The sequence below is a fragment of the Rattus norvegicus genome, chromosome 12 (genome assembly GCF_036323735.1).
Source record: "Rattus norvegicus strain BN/NHsdMcwi chromosome 12, GRCr8, whole genome shotgun sequence".
In the NCBI taxonomy this organism is placed as follows: Eukaryota; Metazoa; Chordata; class Mammalia; order Rodentia; family Muridae; genus Rattus; species Rattus norvegicus.
In genome coordinates, this window is record NC_086030.1 from 19,487,847 (window position 1) to 19,511,348 (window position 23,502).

A 23,502-nucleotide genomic window follows, 5' to 3' on the forward strand; every position below is an offset into this window, starting at 1 on the left:
TACTCTCATGGCCAGAGGGATGAAAATCCAAGGTGTTTTTTTTTTTTTTTGTTTCTGGAGAGAGTATCATAAATCAGGATGTGGCCTTCTAGCCTATTCCTCTCACTTACAGCTGGGCTAGATTAAGCCGGAGTTCAGAAAGGCCAAATAACTAGCCTAGGGTCACACAGCGAGCTAGAAAGCAGCCTCAGCTCACAGCCCAGGTCTGCATGGATGCAGCGGTTGCTTCCCCAAAGTTCTGAGATCTTCTCTTCTGTTTGCTGTTCAGTGAGTTCAAAGTGAGCGCCTCACTAATGATGGCCCCTCTCTGAGCCTCTGCATCCACCAAGTCCTTTGTTCAGCCGATGCGTTTGATTGTTTCCCTGGAAGCCAGGTGCTCTTGATTTTTAATTCACTCTTCCCTCACTGAGAGAAATTCTGGTAGGTAGGTGAGTGGGTCGGGAGTTCTAAATTTCTTATATAGGAGGTTCCCCTCCCCTTCTGTTTAATATTGAAAGTCCTGTCAGGAGTGGAACAGGTTGATAACCTAACATCCCTGAAGTCTGATCAGCTTCCAAATAAGTCGACTTCTGACCACACATCCTGCTACCCACAGTGAAACACCTGTAGGGGACACATCTTGTCTCAACTACTTTTTTTGTCCTTAGACACAACTGTCCAGTGCAGGTAAGTTTTCCATGCTGAGGTCATTTTGGGTCCTCCATGGTGGTGCCAGGCAAGCTCAGCTTGTTCCTAGTCTGATGGAGACCTGTCAGTCCTCGCCACTCTTGTCTCTATCCCGGGTATGTGTACCTGGTATATGTATTGTGAGGAGTGCACTCTTCAGTTATGTGGGATGTGCTTCCTGGCTCTCCCTCCCTGAAGTTTGTTTGGGGCCACATTTTTGGATGTTTATAGCATCAGACGACCAGCTCTTCCAGAGCAATGGATGCGGGAGAGGAATTGAGGCATTTGTTTGAAAGCTTCTGAGAGCTTTTTTTAGTGTGAACAGTTCAAAGAACTCCTCTTGTTAATCAGAGGAATATTCCAGCATCCCTGGGGTGGTCACACTGGCTTAATTGGAACCCAGGCTGCTTTGAAGTCCTTTTAATCCTTCCTGAGCTGGGAGAAGGAATTTGGAGGCAGCAACTGTAAATTTGAAATTTCTTCATTTTATTTACATGTGTCTGGGGACCATGGAGCTCGTTTCCCTGAGGCAGTTAAGCTGTGTTTCCGACTGTGGACAGTTGAATGAGATGTGGACATTAGGTGGCTGGTGTGGGAGTATTGCGCATGGAGTAGTGGGTTACTTAAAAGAGGCAGCAGTGGGCCTGGTGCCCATGCAGTCCAGCAGCCTCTGGCCTTCTTAGGAAGCATGCTGTCCTGCTGCTGGCTTCCAGCTGCCATGGCCACCAGTCTTTTATTCTGTGACATAAAGAAGGGACATTAGCCACCCAGCAGAGCTGCTCTCCCACACCTCCTTAGATGCTCAGAGGTAGATCCAGGCTGCTGGGCCAGCTGGAGACAACAGGACAAGCACTCTTGTTTGGCTCTTCCTGAGCTGTCTAGGGTTAGTTGTGATTTTTTAAAAAAAGGATCTTAAATGGTCTGGACTGGCCTTAAACTCTGTATATAGTTACAGATGACTTCATGCCACTAGGCCAGGTTTATGCAGTGCTAGGGGTGGAACTTAAGGCTTCATGAATGCTAGGCACGCAGTTGGCCAAACCAACCATGTCCTTGCCTTGTGCTTGCTTTTGAGTAAGGGTCTCACTGTGTAGCCCAGGCTGACCTGGAACTCATGAGTCTCCTGAAGCAAGCTTCTAAGTGCTGTGGTAGGAGTTTGTTTTTGAAATTTCATTTTCACATGTACCCACATGCTTTGGGGGATCCTCTGTCTTGCCTGTTGTATTCCTGTAGGAGTACTGGGATTACAGATGTGGGTGCCACTGAGTTTGGTTATTATGTGGTCCTGGGGGAGTCAAGCTCCAGTCATCTGGCCTTAGTGGCAATTACTTTACCCTTTAGCCATTGTCCTAGCCTAAGTGTCACCCTCCTGGAGATTGGTCCTGAGTGGCTTGTCAAAGTGACAAGTGTCACTTTAGTCACCCTGTCCCTTTTCCTTTAATGACTATCACTGTGCTCATAATGGAAACACAGTACATATTGGTTTTGTCCCAGTGATCATCATCCCCAGCAGATAGTGAATGTCTGTGACTCTGGATGCCACATGTTCTGTCAGCACAGTATCCATGGGTCTCAGGATGGGGCCACACACAGCACTCCTAGCTGTGTTGGAGACAGGGCCTTACTTTGTGTCTGTCAAGCTGGCATGGAACTCTTGCCTCAGCCTCCTGGTCACAGGCTAAGCTACCATCCTGGGCTGGGAGGTTACCCTCTCCCTCACAGAGCCTGTACCACCTCACAGGTGCTGTGCTGAAGCAGATGTTCCTCCTCCATGTGCTCAGGGTTGACCTTGGTTTGGTGGCAGCATTTTCTTCCTCTCCATTATCTACCCACCAGCCTGACTCTTGGTGATTTTCAGCCTGGTTCTGTCACTGGGCAGTGTTAATCCCCTTCTTCTGCATATTCTATAACTGGCAGTCCTGTGTCCTTCAGGGCCAGCATGATGGCAGGCTTCAGGTGGTATGGGGTGGATTATAGTGCTGTGCATTGTCCTGGGCGACCCAGCAGCAGCAGGGATCACCAAGGCAGTGATGGCCCAGTGCCCCCATTGCTGGGCCATCCATCAGGTAAGGCATGTCATTCCTGCTTCCCTGATCAGGAGCTGAGGCTTAGCTGGACCTGAACTCGATCCTGGCTAGCTCCAAGGCAGTCTTCTCACTTCTCTGCTCGTTCTTTCTCATCAGCACTGTGGGGAAAATGCATAAAGATGTTTGGAGTCACTGCTGTCTGCCCTGTAATGAGACCAGCGGCACAGAAGTATGTATTCACATCACATCTATGTACTTGTGTGAAGGCACATGTGACATGACACACATGTAGAAGCCAGAGGACAACATGAAGGCTTGATTGTTTTCACCACATGGGATCTCTCAGGTCACCATTTCAGGGAATCACTTGGGTCATTAAGCTTGGTGGCAGTTACCTCTACTCTCTGAACCATCTTGCTGGCCTGAAAGTGTGCTGCTGTTAGTTTCTTTATGATTCTTGTTCACATACTCATGCCAGGGAGCAGCCACCGCTCCTTGTGTTCCAAGTGAACATGCTGACTGACTTGCAGTCCCATAGCATTACTCCCACAGTGATACTCTCTACTAAGTGCTTTGTTCTCATGACTTCATTTGGAGTGGGCAGCTAAGTGTGCAGGGGTCGGCTGGCTGGGTGTAGGCCTGAGGCCTGTGTGAGGGCAGCTCAGGCTGCCTGTGCTGCCCGGCTTTCCAGTGAAGCTCTCAGTTCGGTGCCTCAGCCTCCTGATGACTGGAGCCATCTCTTTGGAACTAGCAATAAGATGCATGGGCACATTTCTGTTTTGTTATTTCCTGCTTTCTGGCTTGTTCTGTGCTTGGGGTTGGATTTGTGAGGACAGCAGGGCATAGGCTCTGGAAGGACCATGGCCCTGAATGACCTCCTGGGTTGACTAACGCTGCCTGTGATAGCCTAGGCTGGCTCTGGCATATTCTGGCAGTTCTGGCAGTCCAAGTTGCTACCTGTAGGCCATTCGTGATTATTTTCCTGTTTCCTTCTCTCTTTTTTTTTTTTTCCAGTTACTACTGTACTTTATTGTGTTCAACCAAATCACCATGTTACAAAAATAGCAAGCTGCCATAATAAAAAATAAGGCTCCTCTATCCAGCACCAGATAGCATCATTTTACTTTCAAGCCTAGAAATTGCATACTTGTATATAAACCAACCGAAGATGAGGATTGAGAGTTCATCTTGGTGGATTTTTCCTTTGATGAATATGAAGTGTCCTTCCTTATCTTTTTTGATGACTTTTAATTAAAAATTGATTTTATTTGATATTAGAATGGCTACTCCAGCTTGCTTCTTCTGACCATTTGCTTGGAAAGTTGTTTTCCAGCCTTTCACTCTGAGGTAGTGTCTGTCTTTGTCTCTGAGGTGTGTTTCCTGTAGGCAGCAGAAGGCAGGGTCCTCATTGCGTATCCAGTTTGTTCATCTATGTCTTTTTATTGGGGAGTTGAGGCCATTGATGTTGAGAGATATTAAGGAATAGTGATTATTGCTTCCTGTTATATTCATATTTGGATGTGAGGTTATGTTTGTGTGCTTTTCTTCTCTTTGTTTTGTTGCCAAGATGATTAGTTTCTTGCTTCTTCTAGGGTATAGCTTGCCTCCTTATGTTGGGCTTTACCCTTTATTATCCTTTGTAGTGCTGGATTTGTAGAAAGATATTGTGTAAATTTGGTTTTGTCATGGAATATCTTGGTTTCTCCATCTATGTTAATTGAGAGTTTTGCAGGATACAGTAACCTGGGCTGGCATTTGTGTTCTCTTAGGGTCTGTATGACATCTGTCCAGGATCTTCTGGCCTTCATAGTTTCTGGCGAAAAGTCTGGTGTGATTCTGATAGGTCTGCCTTTATATGTTACTTGACCTTTTTCCCTTACTGCTTTTAATATTCTTTCTTTATTTTGTGCGTTTGGTGTTTTGACAATTATGTGACGGGAGGTGTTTCTTTTCTGGTCCAATCTATTTGGAGTTCTGTAGGCTTCTTGTATGCCTATGGGTATCTCTTTTTTTAGGTTAGGGAAGTTTTCTTCTATGATTTTGTTGAAGATATTTACTGGTCCTTTGAGCTGGGAGTCTTCACTCTCTTCTATACCTATTATCCTTAGGTTTGATCTTCTCATTGAGTCCTGGATTTCCTGTATGTTTTGGACCAGTAGCTTTTTCTGCTTTACATTATCTTTGACAGTTGAGTCAATGATTTCTATGGAATCTTCTGCTCCCGAGATTCTCTCTTCCATCTCTTGTATTCTGTTGGTGAAGCTTGTATCTACAGCTCCTTGTCTTTTCTTTTGATTTTCTATGTCCAGGGGTTGTTTCCATGTGTTCTTTCTTGATTGCTTCTATTTCCATTTTTAATTCCTTCAACTGTTTGATTGTGTTTTCCTGGAATTCTTTCAGGGATTTTTGCGATTCCTCTCTGTAGGCTTCTACTTGTTCTCTAAGGGAGTGAGCTCTTTATGTCTTTCTTGAAGTCCTCCAGCATCATGATCAAATATGATTTTGAAACTAGATCTTGCTTTTCTGGTGTGTTTGGATATTCCGTGTTTGCTTTGGTGGGAGAATTGGGCTCCGATGATGCCATGTAGTCTTGGTTTCTGTTGCTTGGGTTCCTGCGCTTGCCTCTCGCCATCAGATTATCTCTAGTGTTACTTTGTTCTGCTATTTCTGACCGTGGCTAGACTGTCCTATAAGCCTGTGTGTCAGGAGTGCTGTAGACCTGTTTTCCTGTTTTCTTTCAGCCAGTTATGGGGACAGAGTGTTCTGCTTTCGGGCGTGTAGTTTTTCCTCTCTACAGGTCTTCAGCTGTTCCTGTGGGCCTGTGTCTTGAGTTCACCAGGCAGGTTTCTTGCAGGGGAAAAGTTGGTCCTACCTGTGGTTCCAAGGCTCAAGTTTGCTCGTGGGGTACTGCCTAAGTCCTCTCCGCGGCGGCAGCAACCGGGAAGATCTGCGCCGCTCTTTCCGGGAGCCTCCGTGCACCAGGGTTCCAGATGGCGTTTGGTGTTTTCCTCTGGCGTCTGGATGTGCACAGAGTGCAGTCTCTTCTGGTTTCCCAGGCGTGTCTGCCTCTCTGTAGGTTTAGCTCTCCCTCCCACGGGATTTGGGTGCAGAGAACTGTTTATCTGGTCTGTTTCCTTCAGGTTCCGGCGGTGTCTCAGGCGCAGGGGTCCTGCCGCTCCTGGGCCCTCCCCTACGGGAACCCAGAGGCCTTATACAGTTGCCTCTTGGGCCAGGGATGTGGGCAGGGGTGGGCAGTGTTGGTGGTCTCCTCGCTCTGCAGCCTCAGGAGTGCCCACCTGACCAGGCGGTGAGGTCTCTCTCCCACGGGGTTTGGGAGCAGAGAGCTGCTGCGGGCCGGGATCCGTGGGTCCCTGTTTCCTTCTCTTATTTCTCTCTCCCCCCCCCTCCCCCCCGAGTGTGTGTGTGTGTGTGTGCACATGCACAGGTTGACATGAGGGTTCCACAATAGATGTCCACCTTAGTGTTTGGTGGACAGGGTCTGTTGGTGAAGGTGGAGCTTGCTGTTTGGTCTGCACTGCCCTGGCTGCCCAGTGAGTACAGGGATTTCTCTGTCTCGGCTTCCTGTCCTGCAGCTAGAGCTTTGCTCGGCTGTGCTCAGCTGTTGCTGAATCAGAACTCATGCTTGTGACACGAGCACCTTGCCCAAGGACCCATCTCCTCAGCCTACACTTTATTCTTTCTTTCAAAGTTAGAATGTCTTGGATACAAACCTGGTATGGTGGCACTCATCTTTAATCCCAGTACTTGGGAAGTGGAGGCAGTCAAAGCTCAGTGAGTTCAAGGCTAGCCTGGTCTACATGCTGAGTTCCAGGTTTGCCAGGACTAGATAGTAAGATGCTGTCCTCCCACCTCTCCACTAAATAACTTAGGTACATAGATCTTTGATTTCTCTCTTAAGCAACTTTAGGGATCGAATCACAGGCCTTGAGTATTTAGATAGAAGGCCCTACTCTCATGCCAGCGCTCTCTGTCTCTCTGTCTCTGTCTCTGTCTCTGTCTCTGCCTCCCCCCCTGCACCCCCCCCTTCTCTCCTTTCCTTTCTTTCCTACCCCTCCTCCAGATTTCACCAATACTCCTATAATGGCCTCATTTGTAATGCAAGTGATTTGTTATACGTGCTGAACCTCATTTAGGAATGGTCTGATTGCTTGGTTATAAATGGTTACAGTTGGGTTTCCATGTGTTAATTTGTCATGGGACTAGCATATTAGCTTTTTTTTTTTTTTTTAAAAAAAAGAGACTTTCGATAGCACTTGCTTCTATAAGGTTTCAGAGATAAACTTTGAAGTAAGTAGCCATTGGCTACTATTACTGAATTCATTTTCATGGTTCAAACTATTTAAGAAGGGATGGCTGGACTGGCTCGGCATGTGAAGGCACCTGCCACTAAGCCTGGTGACCTGTATTTGATCCCTAAGACCTACATGGTGGAAGGAGAGAGCCAGTTCCTACAAGTTGTCCTCTGACCTGCACGCGTGTGCTATGCCATACAGCTCCCACATAAATAATAAATAATAAATAAATAAATAAATAAATAAAATTTAACAACATTTAAGAAGCTTATAAGAAGCTTATAAACGTATAGCGGTATGTCTACTGAATATTTTTTTTTACTGCCTCCAAGAAGCTACTTCTACCTTCTCCTTTGGCCCCTACACCACTCTTGGCATATAACAGGCCAACACAGTTGTGCTTAAATTTTGGTTTATTCAGATGACCCAGAGTATTCACTTTCTGCTTCTCTTTTCTGAAGTAATGTGTTTTGTAGGTCTTTGATTCCGTGCGTGCACGCATGTGCGTGTGTGTGTGTGTGTGCGCGCGTGTGTGGCGTGTGTATTCTATCATCTGGGTAGACTGGCCAGTCACACTGAACCTGCTTTTGTTTTTCCCAGTGTTTGGGCCTGGAGCCCAGGCCTGTTCACGTGAGCAGCCCTTCTGCCAACTCAGCCCAACACTGGACTTCAGATTTTTAATCCAGTGTCTTGACTTCGGATCCAGGCAGAACTTGGCTGGATGTATTTTATAGAACGCTCTCATGGGTTTCCATTCGTTGTGTGTTTGGAGTCTCTGCAGTGAGGAGCCAGGATAGAATCTAAGGTGAATCCCTCTCGTGACGGATACCTCATGGGGAAAGAGATGGGCAAAGATGGCTGCTGGTCAGGGTGGACTTTGGGTCTAAGCAGGTCCCCCTGAGGAACAGGGTGAGGTGGCGAGGCTCAGGGTTGTAGATATGTAGGCTGGAGCAAGCTCAGTTACCACAGGGGACAGGACACCTCAAGTGACAGGAAAGTTGTGTGCATACCACAGGAGAAGCAGCCCAGGGAGGGACATGCAGGGCCCGAGCAGGGAATCTGGTAATGGCTGGAAACTGGAACAACATCTGCCTTCCTGTCCCTCTCCTGGCCAGGCCATCTGTGTGACCTCATTTCCAGAAAGGAGGAGGGATGTCATGTGACAAGGGCCTGCCGTTCCTTTGCTACTGTGGCAACCTCTGCCTGAGACGGCAGCTGGCCCTGCCTTGCTTTCCTCAGGGAGAGGAGCTGTCCCTTTCTGTGCCTGGAACTGGCAGCTTTGGAAGGTGGATGAGTGATAATTGCCCACCTCATGGTCAGGCTATCACAGGGTGGCCCTGAGCGCCAGTGACAAGATAGACTTGTCCCTCTTGAGTGTCTCCCGAAGCCTTAGTGGCTGTGGCCTCAGCACCTGAGATTCCAACTCTGCTGGGTGGCCTTAGTGCTATGGGCAGCAGGCATGGCTGCTGTAGGTAGATCTGCAGTGCTCGGCACAGCCCACAGCTGCTATGCAGTGCTGGCTTAGTGTGACGTATGCTCATCCCCTGTCCGACTCTGTACAGTGGCTCATCAGTCCCAGGCTTGTAGCCCCTACATCAGCTGGAGAAGCCTGATTCTGTGTCTGCATAGCTGTGAGTGCCCATCATCCTTTCAGCTTTTAGCAGAAGTTTTTGCTGTCTGATGTGTTCTGTTCTGGACTTGGCATACTTTTTGCAAGAACAATACACCCATCTCGGTGGGGTGGGGGAAGGCCGTGTTCTCTCCTTCCCCTTCCTTTTCGATTGGGCCCTGGCTGAAGCCCAGTCCCTGCAGTTTTGGACCATGGTCTCAGCCCTGTGGCTTCCTATTCTCTGGAAAGAATGGCACCTTGGAAGAGAGCTCATGGCCTGGCGTTTGCTAATTGGGTCTGTGGCTGCTGCCACTTCATTCATTCTCGACACTGGTGTCCTCGGGATTGGGTGTCTTTCAGACACTGTGAAACCAGCACTTATGGCTTCAGTGAGAGCCATGGCACCTGCTATTAGAACTCAAAATAGCCGTGGTTGGGGCTGGAACTGTCTTCGCCTCAGAAATAAACTAGCGGGCTCAGGCCCACAGCATTCTATGCCTGCAGCTGAGTTTGTGTCACAATTCAGCTGTTCATGGAACAAAGAGACCTCTCCCCGAGACACAGAGGCCCCCTCCCCGCTCCCCCCATCAGACCATGAAAGGCCGCGCAGCTGAAGCCATGGTTGTTGGTTGTTCGGCAGCAGATGCCACAGCTTGGGCTGCAGTTGGAACTGTCACTCCCCTGTCATCCATGTGTTAGAGGCCCCAGAGACCCCGAGTGCCTTCCACTTTGTAGTTGCGAAGTGCGAGTGTCACGCTCGCTGGACCGGACTGGCAGTGGTATTTTTAGGCCACAGTGGCACTCTGTGGGACGCCTTGTAGTTGAAAGCATTTTGCTAATCCCTCGAGTGCCTGGAAGCATCTCTGAGCAGCTTTACCACAGGTCAGGAGGCTTCTGAAGCACAGACACTTGGCTAGCACCTGGCAGTCATGCCCTGTGGACAAAGTGAAGACTGAGCCTATGGATGAGTCCCCTGTGATTCCACAGGTCTTGAGAGCCCGCCCCCATGCCTATGAGGCTTAGCATGGGAAGTGGAGGTAGATTGCCACCCTGACTTCCTGTGGGATCAGGCAGTCAGCTTGCTGGTCCCTGTCTCCCCTACCCCAACCCCAGTACAGTGATTAGAGGTATGTGCTACCACAACCCAGCTTCCCAGGACTTCTTCAGGATTGCTCCCCACCCCCACTCTGTCCTGTGCACTTCATTCTTTGCTCTTCACCCTGGTGCCAGGGCTCATGCCAGGCCGACAGCACACAGCTAGTGTCCTCTTCTCTGAGCTGGGTGCCTCTGGTGCCTTTCTCCCTTGTTGCCTTTTCTTGTTTTCTTAAGGTTTTTCTTGGTGGGGGGTTATTTATACCTACATATACACGTACTGCAAATTCTCTTAGAAAGTCACACAGTGCATAGAAGAGACCCTTGATTGTCCCCACCAACTTGGGCAAGCATATTTCCCACCAGGGTATAGTCTGTGAATAAAGGAACATACATGTTGTTTACTCTTCTGTATGTAGCTCAGCTGCAGAGTCAGTTTGGGCCTGGCTCTTTCTTGGGCATCCTTTGCCTGGCACTCATTTGACCTCTCGCCCAAACAACTCTATGGCCTCCTTGGGTTGCCCAGTGACCCACAGGGGAGGCTGTGGGGACTGGAGCTGACCTCACGGGTCTGCAAGTGGATGGCTGGCCAGGTGCTGGCGAATGCTCACTCTTCACCTCTCGAATGTTGTTTTCTTTTTAATGACCTCATGCTGCAGAGAGGGAAGAGAGGTTCTCGATGTATCTGCCTTTGGTGCTGTGGTAGAACATGTGCCTACTAGGCATGTACTCTACCTTTAAGGTGTGTTTCCAGCTCTTTACCCAGGGCTGGAGTGAGGTCAGAGTTCAGGACGATCGCACAATGAGCAGTTGGTTGGGTAGCTCATGTGCACCCAGGACTAACCAGTGTCTTGCTCATGAGTATGTAGGTCTTTGAGTTAGCGACCTTCTCCTGGCTCAGTGTCCTTTTTCTGTAGACTCTCCCATGCTGACTGAAAGCCTGAGAGTACAGTGTGAGTATGCGGGTATAGGAGGTGTCTCTGGGTGCTTTCTGTGCAGCCTGGCTCAATCCTTTCATCAGCACAAGCACACAGTTAGAGCCTGCTTTTTTGGGTGAAGCTGTAGGAGTTCCTAAATGAGTGGGTGGTGACTTCAGCGTGCCTTGTGCTCACTGTGGCCATAGTTTATGAGAGAAGCAGACACAGCTTCATCCCCTGCCCTCATGTGTAAATGGGTATGTACACATTGTTGTAAAAACATCATGAAATTCAGTATGCATCTGTGCCAGTCAGATGACCAGCCCACCTTGTGTCTACTTGCACTCACGGGTGCAGTGGACCTTGTACACCCAGGTAGTAGCTGGCTGTCAGTTTTCTCACGGAAAGATGAAACAATAGAGACCAGGTCTGTTCCTGTCGACTGAGACAGGTGAGCAGAGAATTTTGAAGAGCTGGGAAGCATACAAGTGCATAGCAGCTCACTGCCGCTCTTTCTTTCCTTTTGCTGCCTGATCTGTTTTGCAGAAGCAGCTGACTGTGTGAGGCCATCTGAGCCTGCCTCTGTGCTAGGTCATGGGTGGTGCGCTGTGTGTCTTGTTTCCTAGGCACAGTGCTGCTGTCCTGTGGTCTTCCTATTTTTCTAGCTAGAAAAAAGTTAAGACTTGTGTGCGTGCCTCGGTGCATACACATTTAGATGCCAGAGGTCAAGCTTGGGTGTTGTTCCTTGATGCTCTCCAACTTGTTTTTTTAGGTAAGAGTCTCTCATTGGTCAAAGATTCACCAAGTAGATCAGGCTGGCTGGCCAGTGAGCCCTAGGCATATACCTGTCAGTGTCAGCGTGGAGCAGGTGCCACATCCGGCTTTGTATGTTCTTAATGTTTTTAAATTCCATTTTGTTTAATTAATAATTAATTAGTTAGTTGTGTGTGTGCATGTGTGTGTGCATGTGAGACTCAGAGGGACAGCTTGAGGGAACTGGTTCTCTCCTTTCATATAGAGCCTAGGGGATTGAACTCTGGTCCTCAGGCTTGGTGCCAAGTGGCTTTTTACCCATGAGTCATTTTGCTAGCCCAGCACACATCCAGATTTTTTTTTTTTCTTTCTTCTAAACATGGCTTCTGAATTTGGGTCTTCAACTGAGTGACCTCCATTCAGGAGTCAGTAAGGTATATTTTGAATGTAGCCAACCCATCGAAGGGTTTGGACCTGGATGCTGTGAGTCCTTGCTACTCTGTACACGGGCTGCATAATGAACTTACGCAGACCTCTGAATCGTGGCTTGTGGTTTTCTGTTTTGTGTATACAATGTGGTCCATTTCTGGGGAGAGAAGGAACTAAATGTGTCTTCTTTATCCATCAGGACTCCAGAGGACCTTTCGAGGTTCGTGATTGAGCTGCAGCAGCGAGAGCTGGCGCTGAAGGAGAAGAATAGCAGCATCACCAGCAGGTAGAAGGCCCGAGGGCGTCTGGCAGTGTGTCTGCTCCGGGCACTTTGAGTCCTGTGTGCCTTCCTCCTTGTAACTTGGCGAGTTTATTTTCCATTACTGTCACATAGTACCCGGGGCTGGATACGTTTGAAGACCTTGTTTTAGGGTATAATGGTGGCATTATTAGGGTGTAGCTCTGCTAAAGACAGCAGGTGATAAGTCTGTGTGCAGGGCAGGCTTGCTTGTATATAGGAGAAGGCTAGAGGGGAAGGGTTGGGTTTTTGTCTTAATCGCTCTTTTGAGCAGTAGCCAAGGGTTTTTGAGAATTGTCTCAGTCCTTTGAAAGTCAGTGCACTCGATGACCTGAAGGCCCCCCACTCCACCCACCTGTGTATATGAGTGCTTCTGACAGACTCGTTTATAAACTGTGTGCATGCAAGTCACAGTGTTGGGCGTGGCTGTGCCTCACTGCTCCATGGTCGGAAGCGTGGGAATAGTTGTTTTCTCACATGCCACATAGTAGTGAGACTCTGGACCCACTTTGCAAATTCTAATTAAGTGCTGTTTACCACTGGGTACCCTCCTAGATCAGTAGCCTTGCAACTTCCAGGCAGCGTGTGACTTCAGATGGCCCCCGGGTTCATGCCTATGTGACGTGTGCAGCCTTGGGTGCTCACAGATGTGAACATTCTACTGGCCTATGCTCTTGATCACAAGTGATAAAATCTCCTTGTGAGATGAACAGCAGGTATATTTGTTCCACAGTCCAGTAGGAAGTCAGGGCAGCTCTCACACCTCACCAGCCTGCCGTGCCCCTGCCCTCCCAACACCACACGCCTCCTGCATCTTCTAGAGCCACTTTCCAAGCCCTGCACCAGCTGTGTGTGTGCTTTCTGCTTCTGCTCTGACACTAGAGTCTGCCCAGGCAGCCACAAGTCCCCCACTCCCATCTCACCACCCTTCCTCAGGTTCAGGGGTTTTCAGAAATCAGGAGAATGTCTCCCTTGAGACTCCTGGCTTCTTCTGAAGAATCCAGCCCAGGAGCAACTGAGTGGCGGTACTCAGAGCAGGGCATGTTTGAGCCAGGGACATGGCTTTCTTCAGTTACACCCCTGCCCCCACCACCACCTTGATGCATTCACCAATCTCAGTGTATTCAAATCCTATTGTGAAGGGCTTCACAGCCCAGCTCCCAGGTCAGTGGATGGGGTCGGGAGCTTCTCTCCTCTGCTTTCTAGTCGTTTAGTGACGAGCTCCACCCTGAGCATTGTGGGGCTTGTACTAGCTTATTTCATTAGCTTGTTGCGAATATCAACATACAGGCCTGTCACCCAGTAGAGCCCAAGAGTTTTAGGGCTCTGCCAGGAACCAGAGATCGAAGTCAAACATGTTTGCTCTTCTTTCACATTGGCCTGGGCTCTTTGTCCATTTGCCCTGTGGCTGGCCACTTGGCGGATTTTGTGATTTTGAAGTGCCTTCCCAGGTCTAGTCTTATGTCCAGAGGCAAAAAGGAAAAGTCTTTTTTGAGTCCTATGGAATAAGGAAAGCTTTTCTGTGGCCACCATCCACCTGATCCCCTTCACTGACCAAAACTTGGCTATATGCCCGTCTATATCCTGTACTGACAGAAGATGGAGTTGCCATGGTGAGCTGAAGTCATCCCGTGTGTGTGTGTGTGTGTGTGTGTGTGTGTGTGTGAGAGAGAGAGAGAGAGAGAGAGAGAGAGAGAGAGAGAGCTCGTGAGAGCGTGAGCCACCTGAGGCAAGTGGGATGGGCTTCTGCGGAGCCAGAGGGAGAGCTGTGTGCAGCCACCAGGGCAAGAGCGCCTAGCGCTGACTTTTGACAGGTCTAGGAGGAGTAGGAGGAGCACGGAGCCAGCCTGTTGTCGTGGGTGATCCAGCCGTAGCTTTGTCATCTTATAGAAACAGCGTTTTCATCTTCATCACTCATTGCTAGTCAGAAGGAAGGGTTCTCATTTGAGTGCTGATGTCACTCTGAAAATTGGCTTCTAGAAGCATCTGCTTATGTTGGACACAATCACATCCATTTACTTGAGAAAGCTCACATGATAGAGATTGCCTTTTGCTTCCAAAGCCACTGTCAGATGAAACGGGCATGAAAGGTAATTTGGAATTAAAGCTGAACGTTTGCCTGGTGATCCTCTTCATTATCCTCTGACTATGGAATGGAATGAACTATTAAGGCAAGGGATCCTGTCTGCATTTCCCTCGCACCCAGTGGTTAGCTGCTGTGACGAGGAATGTTAAGACTCCTGTCTTAGCACGGAAAAGGGGCCACTGGCACACTTCCCAACATACCTGGCTCGTGTTTGCCAGTTGAGTCAACCTGTGGTTTGGCTTATTTTATGTAGGTTTGAGACCGGAATCTTGGAGTAGCCTGTGCCAGGGGCAGGCAGTGCTGGGGTAGGAGGGAAGGTCCCCCGGTCAGCACAGCTGTGGCCTCAGGCTATCCCATGGATATGCCTGGTGTTTTGCTTTCTCCTGTAGAATGCTGGGACCCCTAGTTAGCAGATCTCAGACAGGAGAGGCCTGGTCCACAGTGCTGTCTCTGCTCCCTGGGAATGTTTTTACAAGATGGGTTTCTGTGTGCTGGCCTTCTGTGCCTGGGTTCCTACAGGACCTGTGACCCCTTGTTCTTTGTGCCTTCTGTGGCCTGGAAACAGGCCTCTCATGGAGCTGGTGAAGTCCTGCCTGCCCTGAGAGTCGCAGAGCTAGGCTGTTGAGCTGAGGAATGGTGAGGGAACAGCTGTGGGGTTCTGGGGCTGGGTTTCCAGGGATCCTCGCTGGTGGGCAGGGGGCAGAAGCTCTCTTAGTAAGGTGGGAACCGGTGGGTGGTCACCGTGAAGTCTGCGCAGCCTGTGCCTTGAAACTGAGATGGCCTGGATTAAGGTAGTTGCTTCTTTGGTAGGGTGGAGAGTCACTCAGGAGATGAGCTGAGACGCTGTGTTTCTAGCCTGTTGTGTGCTAGGTCATGGTTTTGCCTTTCCCTTTAGTGCAGGTTCCAGATGGAACCAGACCTCAGTATGGGGAGGTGGCTACGGTGGCACTGGCTTTGGTGTTTGGGTGGATTATTCAGCTTTGGTGCTTCAGCCCTTGAAGCCTGAGCTTACAGAGCAGGTTCCACCATTTTGTTTTTGGGACCAAGAGACCCTGAAAGGCCAAATGTTTTTCCTTGCCCTTTTAAAGCCGGTTAGGCAGGTTTGAGTGAAACGGGAAGGAGAGAGCATGGTACACCCCGAGCTGCAGACCACAGAGTGCACAGGGCACCTGGTTTTCTTGCTTGTTTGTTTGTAGTGTGTGATGTGTGGCTGGGGAGGAGCAGGCCGCCAGTCCCACCTCAGGTCATGGTGCTGCATGGTCCTGGTCATATTTCACAGCTATGCGGGCCAGTGGCCTACATTCCCATCATGCTGTGTCCTTGTCCACTGTTCCAGCCCAGCTACTGATCATGTCTGAACTTTGCAAATAAATGTTTGCTGCTTTTGTGACTTTTAAACATGTTCTTTATTATACCCCTACACTGCTTTGCTGTTTGGAAAAATATGCCCACTGGCTGTTAGAAGACAGAGTTTGTGCCCCCTGCCCGTCCTGCCCCCATGTTTGTGGCATGTCAGTACCACCACTTGTGAGGACACTCACTCGAGTGTACAGCACCTCCCCAACCTGGTACACGAGTCAGCTGTGTCTTCTGGCACTAGCTACGTTAGTGAGTTGGTGTCAGGGACCCATGCCTAGAAACCACTTCCTTGGAGCACTGAGGAGCTGCTAGATTTGGGCTTTTGCCTGTTGCCTGTTTCCTCAGTAGGCCTTGGCAAATGTGGGATAGAGCCATGCCTCTGGGAAGGCTGCTAGGCAGGGCTCTGACCTGAGCCCTGTGTGGGTGAGGTGCAGGGCTATCATCGAAGGAGGCTGAGCCACAGACATCATCTGGGTCTAGAAATGTCAGATGCTACCACACCCTAGAGTTTATAAGCAGCCAGGAGCAGGGAAAGTACTTCCTACCATTGAGATGGGATGGCCTTGATCCCTAGCTGGTCAAGCATGGTTCTGAGTTTATTAGACTGAAACATTCATTTGTTTTTTTGAGATACTGTCTTTTTATATTTCCTAGGCTGATCTGGAACTCTCTGGAGTTCCCTGTGTAGCCTATGCTGGTCTTGGAGAGAGAGAGAAAGAAAGAAAGAGAGAGGGAGGGAGGGAGAGAGGGGGGGAGGGGGAGGAGGAGAGAGACAGGGAGACAGACAGAGAGACAGGCAGAAACTCTGTGTGTGTGTGTGTGTGTGTGTGTGTGTGTGTGTGTTATCCCATTCAGCTGAATTTGTTCCTTCGTTTGTTTTCCTCTTTCCCTGAGTGTTCAGGTGAAAGCCCAGAGGAGGAACTGGCACTCCCATCTGCTGGGCACTGGTGTGTTTGATTAGTAGAAGATGGGGTTGGGATGGTAGTGGGGAGTAGGGGTTGGGAAGTGTGTCACAGGAGATACATGGATGGAGAAGAGACGGATGGATGGATGAACAGTTCAGTAGGTGGGGAGGACCTGGGAGTCTTTGCTCAGGTGAATGCTGTCTGTTGGAAGTAGAGAGCTTGTCTCTGCAGGGCTGTGTTGGGTGGGGACTGCATCCCTGGTGTTGGGCAGCTCTCTGAGGTGAGGACAAGAGCAGAAAGGTTTCTTTACAACATGTGTGCAGCTGGAGTTGGGCAGATTCCTGCTTGGTGGGTGACTGGCTTGCCTAGTGGGCAGGCAACAGTATGGAATCTTCCAAGAAGGTGCCGGTCTGTACATTCCCATCAGGCTGCCTGTCGTCCTCCTCAGCCATCCCGCACGGCTCACAGGCACCATCCCTCATGGATACGGATGGGGCTGTCAGGGCCTGCCGTGCGTCCTCAGTACTTTCGGACAGGATCTGATTACAGTGTCGGGGACCTTGCCCTCTTCTCTGTGCCAGTCTTGCTTTTTGCCCTGTCAGGCTAATAATGCCTCTCTTGGTTTTGTGGCTAAGGGGCTGGTAGGTTGCCTGGAGTGTGTGTGTAGATCTTAGATGTGTTCTCTGTTCAGTGTCCACTGCACTGGGCTGCCCAGCACTGTCCGAAAGCCTCCTTTGCTGTAGATGGGGCTCTTTCAGGTCAGGAGTTCTGGGGCTCAGGTCCCCCCTGCATTACCATCAAACTTGCCAGCTTTCTGTAGGTTGTGCTGAAGTGCAGTGTCATGCAGGGGGCTCACTGACTCTACAGCTAGGTTTTCATGTAGACAGACAGACACAGGGATGCTCCACTGTGCCCTGGCCAGTGTTGAGAGAACGGAGAAGCTTATGCAGGGATTCAAGGGGATTTCTGAGTTTCGATGGATAGGGAGAGGGGTGATATAGATAGCAGGGCCTCTTCCTCATCTGTGCGTACAGAAATCAGTGTCCATGAGTGTTTCCTTGCTTGGAATACTCTTCCTAGCACACACCAGGCAGTACTTGACCTATCCTGGGTAGGTGTGGTCTCCATTGCCTCATTCATTTTGCAGAAGGTGAGTTTGAACCCGGGTGGATCTGCAGGGAGGCAGTAAAAACAGAACTTGAACCCAACCTGTCAGTTTCCCAGGTGTCCATGCTATGTTGAGGTTGGAGCCTAGGCCACCAGGGAGTTCCTGACACAACTGCTGTTTCGGCCACTTCAAGTCATCTGGGCTTATGTAAGGCAGGGCTACCGGAGATCAGCTGTGTAGTGATGTGGACACAGATATCCCCTCCGCCCTTCCCTGCCCACTCCATCCAGGCCAGGCTGAGCTCTTGGGGCCTAGGCACTCTTTTTCCAGCCAGCTTTCATGAGCCGTGTGCTCAGCTCCAGGACGGTTCACATGGCCTCATCTTGTACCTATAGTCCAGGTCTGCTGCCTGGCAGAGCAGCCCATGCCTGCAGTCATGGGGCAGGGGCCAGGGGTGGGGGGCAGGCATGTTGAGTCCTTAAGTACCTGTGGTCCATTTGCCTCTTTGTTGGAAGCCAGTCTCCTCATGGGTGGACAGACACATTCCAGAATGGTGATGCCACAACAACATACCTACCTGCCAGCAGAGGGGCCGCAAGAAGAAGCAGTAAGTGGAAGGTATAACCCATCTGTGTCACAAAGGCTGTGCCCTGGCTTCCTCCACTGCCTCACAAGAGCGGTTAAGCTCAGAGTCCAAGTCATAATTCTTACCTGTTTGTCTAGGGCAGTTAGGCCACCCTCTCACAGCATCTTGTAGTATAATGAGGCCTTGTCACCCGTGTGAGTCAGTGTCCACATGAGTTATAGCACTCTTGAGCTGTCTAGAGGCCAGCTAAGCCAGTGACAGGTGCTCAAGATTAATGAGGTGGGACTTTTTTTTTTTAACCTCCAAGGGGGTGTCACACTGTATCCTGGAGCCGTGATGGGGGAAACCGTTATTGCCGACTCCAAACTCCGGCTGCCTGTGTTTGACTCTCAGCTCTACCACTGAGGAACACTTGGTCCTTGGACAGTTTAATTAGCCTGTCCACAGTGAAGACACCTTTTCAGGTGGGATGTACATAGGAGGGTAAAAAATATTAAAGGATGTGGCCATAAAGGATACAGGCTAGTGTCTGAAGTGGCAAACGAGGGGCTGGCCAGGCATCACAGTTCCTCTTTTTTGCCATCTTCTATGTTTGAGGAACCACAGTGAACAGCTGCTATGACATGATGATTCTGGCATTAGGGTGCTCCCAGTGTGCCCCACTAGAAGATGAATTTTGGTAGTTGACTGCTGGTGACAGTTAGAGTGGCTGGGGATGGGCACATCTTCAATGGAGAAGATACTGGGATTTGTTATGGTTGATTGGGTGGGCAGGAGGAGAGGAGCAGTGAATAGCTCTGGCCTGGTCCATCTCCCATGGCTGTGTCCACTGCCAGGTCTTATGATCATTCCAGCCATTTACTGTTTGGGCATGAGCCAGTTCCTGGCCTGTCGGGAGCACAGGCGCGGCCTCAAATGTCTGTCTGGCTCTCCCCACTCAGTGAATGGGCTTTGGCAGAGCAGTTGAGCCAGCTTGCATTTGGTGAGCTCTCTCCATGTGTCCTCTGTGGTAGCCCCCATATGTATTTTAGGGATGCTGTGGGGCCTCATTCTGACCACATGCCTGTCTCCAGCCGCTCCAGGTCAGGCATTAGAAATTGCTGGTCACAATTCATTTGCCCCTAGATACTTGGCTGGGGCCTCTGGAGGAGCACCCCGAGAACTGTACTTTCCTTCTTGGGACACGGGGAGGAAACATCCCCTGTAGCCCAGGGCCTCTCTTTGCTGTGGACTGGTTATATCAGTCCTTGTTTCTGAGTCGACTGTTGTCTAGGCTCCGTACGGAGCTGGGGGAGCTTTAGGCTGTTGGCTGAGCTCCTGGCTTACAGTTGAGTGCTGAGGCTGAGAGTATGGTTGCAAACACTTCTGTTTCCCAGACTCAGCCAGGGAGGCCCTGCACAGCTGGCCAGACACACTGACCTCCCACTTGCTTTCTGTGCTGTGGTCTGTCTTTAATGGCCTCATCACCGGTCTTTTAGGCCCAGGGCCTGTGTCCTATCTCAGGTCTTGTTAAGGTGTGCGTCTTCCTTCCATGCTAGAATTCATGCCATTCTGTGCATTGCCTTTGCTAAAGTGACAAGCTGTATCATTCTTTCCTACAGTTGTCTCTAGACATCTGCTTTCCATGCAGCTGTCTGAGGGACACTTTATGACTCAGGTCACACCATATTGTCCTCACACCTGAGCCTTCTGGTGCTATGACCTCAGGGCGTGTGCAGCTTTCGTGCCAGGTCCTCACCACACCAGCATCCTCTGCTTCTGCACTGGCTTTGTCCAGGGTCTGTGCACCTGCTCGAGGCTGCCTTTACGCCCTCCTTCCCAATACATTAGCATTATGTTCTTGGCCTTATTTCCCCTGCTGGCTTGACAGAGCCATCAAAGCTAGGATTTTTGTTAAAAGGAATATATGTTTGCCTCTGTCTAACTCTGTCTGTGCTGCTCTGCTGTCTTCCTCAGTGCAAGGCCTGTGCTGGCTTTCCTTACAGTGAGCCAGCCAGCATCACAGCCATAGCACATGCTCTCTGCAGCTGAGGTGGAGGAGCCGGCACCATTGCAGGCCCACAGGCCCAGGGAGTTGGTCCTCTCTCACATCTTATCCAAGCCATGGGGTTATTGACTGTACTTGGAAGCCAGCAGGAGCCCTTTCTCCACTAGCCTGGACTAGTCTCCCTGTCTCCCTCTTGGCTGCTCTGCATTCAGTATCATCTGAGGTGTCACAGGGTGACTGCCTTTGTCCCCTCTTGTCCCACAGTTGTGTGAACTCTGAATGCACCTGCTTCTTCCCTCCCAACCTGTCAGTGATCGCACAGCTCTAGGATATGCTACACCTGTCCCCAGAACTTGAGGGCTTCTCCCCTTTCTCACCATTGCAGCTTGCCTGTCATCTGCTGTGGAACCCTCATGGCCTCCTAAGCGCCCTTCCTGATGTCTGCCTTCGGCTTTCTACCCCTTTGTCAGTTCACATGCTCATTTGGGTAGGACATTTCTCCCAGGTACTGTGTTGTTGGGAAACATGGCGTCTTCCTTGAGGAGACATGAACAGACACCTATTCCCCTCAAAGGGATCATCAGTAACTGACCAAAGTAACGATTCCACCTGCCTAGCTTGTAGAACCACTCAGTTTATTGGACTTCCTTACGTAAGAGCATGGTGTAGGGGTTACTTAGAGAAGTATAGGTGACCCCTACGCAGCCATGTCAACTGAAAATTCTCATGCCAGCATGGATGGACAGCTGCATAGCTGCATAGATGGAGCCGCTACGTCACTTGACGCAGCAGACACCTTCCGCATGCCGGCTGCTCCAGCACGTCTGAGACCATGAGCAGCAGGAACAGAATTATAGGCAGTGGGAAACAGGGAAAGAGGGCAGGGGGCCGGAGCCGGGATCTTAGGTGAGGATTTAATGATCCTTTTCCTTCTATGAGAGAAGATCAGCAGGCCTGTCTTTTTTTGGTGTTGGGGGGTGGGGATGCAGAGTTTCAAGACAGGGTTTCTCTGTGTAGCCCTAGTTGTCCTGGAATTCACTTTGTAGACCAGGTTTGTCTTGAACTCACAGAGGTCCACTTGCCCCTGCCTCTCAAGTGCTGCAGTTAAAGGCGTGTGCCACCACTGCACAGCGCGGGGCCTGTCCTCAGGGCTGTTTGTGAGGAGTCACAGTTGCTGGGTACGAATGGTAATAGCTGTTATGGTCACTGTGTGCCTGGTATCTAGTTCATCCCCAAGAGGTATTTACTGAGTAAATAAATGTCCTCTCAGCTCAGGAAGGAAGTGCTGGGATGGGTGCTCTTATGGACTTGTGCTGTTGAGTTGTCTGTGGCCTGTAAACTCATCTTTGTCTCACTTCCCTGTTGTCCTCTCTTCTGCCACTTGTGCCCCTGTTTTAGCAACTGTGGCAGCAGCAGAGCTGGGTACTTGGTGCCTTGCATTGCCTTTGGCTGGTCTGCCACTTGGCACCAGCGTGTACATAGCACCTGTCAGCTCTCAGCCTACCTGCTTCAGCCTGTGGTAGCTGAGTGCCTTAGAATTGTGAGTATGGCATTTGACTGGAGGCTACACCCTCATTTCTGTTCAGTGCCTAAGCAATAAGCTGTCCCCAATTTCCTCTCACATGGTACCTGGGGGGCATTCTGTGCTGGGTCTGAGGCTGTGCCAAGTGGGAAGAACCAGAGTTCAGTTCTGGTAGGGTGTTGTGTGCACTGGGCCTCAGCACAGATTTGCTGGCAGTGGCAATGCTGGGCAGCAATGCTGTCACCCTGTCACCCTGGGCTGAGACACAGGGTGCAGTGGAGACAGGTTTGTGTGTGTGTGTGTGTGTGTGTGTGTGTGTGTGTGTGTGTGTGTGTGTGTGTGAGAGAGAGAGAGAGAGAGAGAGAGAGAGAGAGAGAGAGAGAGAGAGAGAGATTCATGTACTTTTGTGCCTAGGCACAGGCATGGTGATACAGACGAGAGGAACTTGTGTAAGGTGTATGCATTCCACTGGCTATAAAAGCAGGTGAGGGGACATCTCTTAGCAGATGCTAAGATGTTTTGTTTTGATCCCGCAATACCTGAACTAGTGTTAAGAAGCTTGAAATTTACATTGAAATGTGGAGAACGGCTACTTGTGTCTGGGCTCTGTTCCCTTCTTAGTGACAGTGGGTTCGGTGGCCCTTCTTTGGAAGCTGGAGTCCCTCAGTAGGGAACCTGCCACAATCCCTCTATCCTGATTCTCTTCTTTAACTTTTGTCAGCTCTGGGTCAACACTGAGCCTGCCTCTCGGGAACCACTCACACAGTAACCTGGGCATGGCTCTGCAGGCTGCCCACACCAAGTTGATCTGGACTGCAGAATGCACTAGGCATTGTGGGATTTGACTGATGGGCTAGCCTAAGCTCAAGCCAGTTTACCTACCAAGTAATGGCTCCTACTTACCATCCCATCCTCTGACATGCTTATTAGACAAGGGCTTTGAGCATGGCGATGTAATAGTGTGCCTGAAGTCTGTTAGTCCCTGTGCACAGGATAGTCACCTTCCATCTGGTTCAGACCGGTGTGCTGCTGTTGAGGTTAAGGGACCCCGTGGACACACTATTCTGCAGGGAACATGAGGGCAGGCAAGTTTTCTTCCTTCCAGGAACAGAACCCAGTAGCACTGTCTAGAGTCGTCTGCGCTTGAGCTGGGCCAGGCCTATGCTCTGAACACAGGGCAGCTTCGGAAGGCTTTGGCAACTGGCTGCAGTGCCCTGCTTTGGACATGAGATGGTGCCTGCAGCATTTGGAGCCCTGTCTGCTCACGCCTCAACGCTTCCTTCCACAACCTCCCCAGTGGAGGCCTCTAAGCCAAGTCTATAAATTTTGTGACCAATTAGTGGGAGTGAGGGAGGGGGATAGAGAGAGGAAAGACCTCGAGACGAGTGGGCGTCTGTCACAGGCATCTACCTGGAGGTCATCTCTCCGCTGTGTGATCTTTGCCCTCCCGTTCTTTTTGGGGTGGGCTGGTGAGCCAGAGAGAGAGAGAGAGAGAGAGAGAGAGAGAGAGAGAGAGAGAGAGAGAATAAATGAATGAATGAGAATGAATGATATAAGCCCCAACCCTAGCTTGGCCTTGACCCTGTTTAAGGCAACTCCTCTGTTTCAGCCTGCCTCTGTTCTGCTGCTGTGCCTTGAGACCAAGCCTCCAAAAGAATGGCTGGCGCGTCCTGTCTGCAGAGCCAGGTCCACTATAGACTGTTTGGACATACACAGTCCACTGAGGATGGACCCTGCGTGTGTGTGGCCGGTGCACACTCCTTCTTCAGGGGCCAGGTTGCTGTTCTCCAGGTCTGCCCAGCCCCACACCCCCAACCATGGAGTTGGGGAGGACCAGCGTTCTAG

The 23,502-nt window shown here is 50.1% G+C and overlaps 1 protein-coding gene across 3 annotated transcripts in view; it reads left to right on the forward strand.

Annotated features, from left to right (window-relative positions):
• Window positions 1-23,502, forward strand: part of Mad1l1 (mitotic arrest deficient 1 like 1) — a 309,793-nt gene that overhangs the window by 53,065 nt on the left and 233,226 nt on the right. For all 3 annotated transcript variants that reach the window (NM_001109387.1, XM_063271650.1, XM_017598453.3), the window contains one exon: window positions 12,006-12,092. In NM_001109387.1, the coding sequence (NP_001102857.1) occupies window positions 12,006-12,092 (87 nt within the window). The remainder of the gene's footprint in view (window positions 1-12,005; window positions 12,093-23,502) is intronic.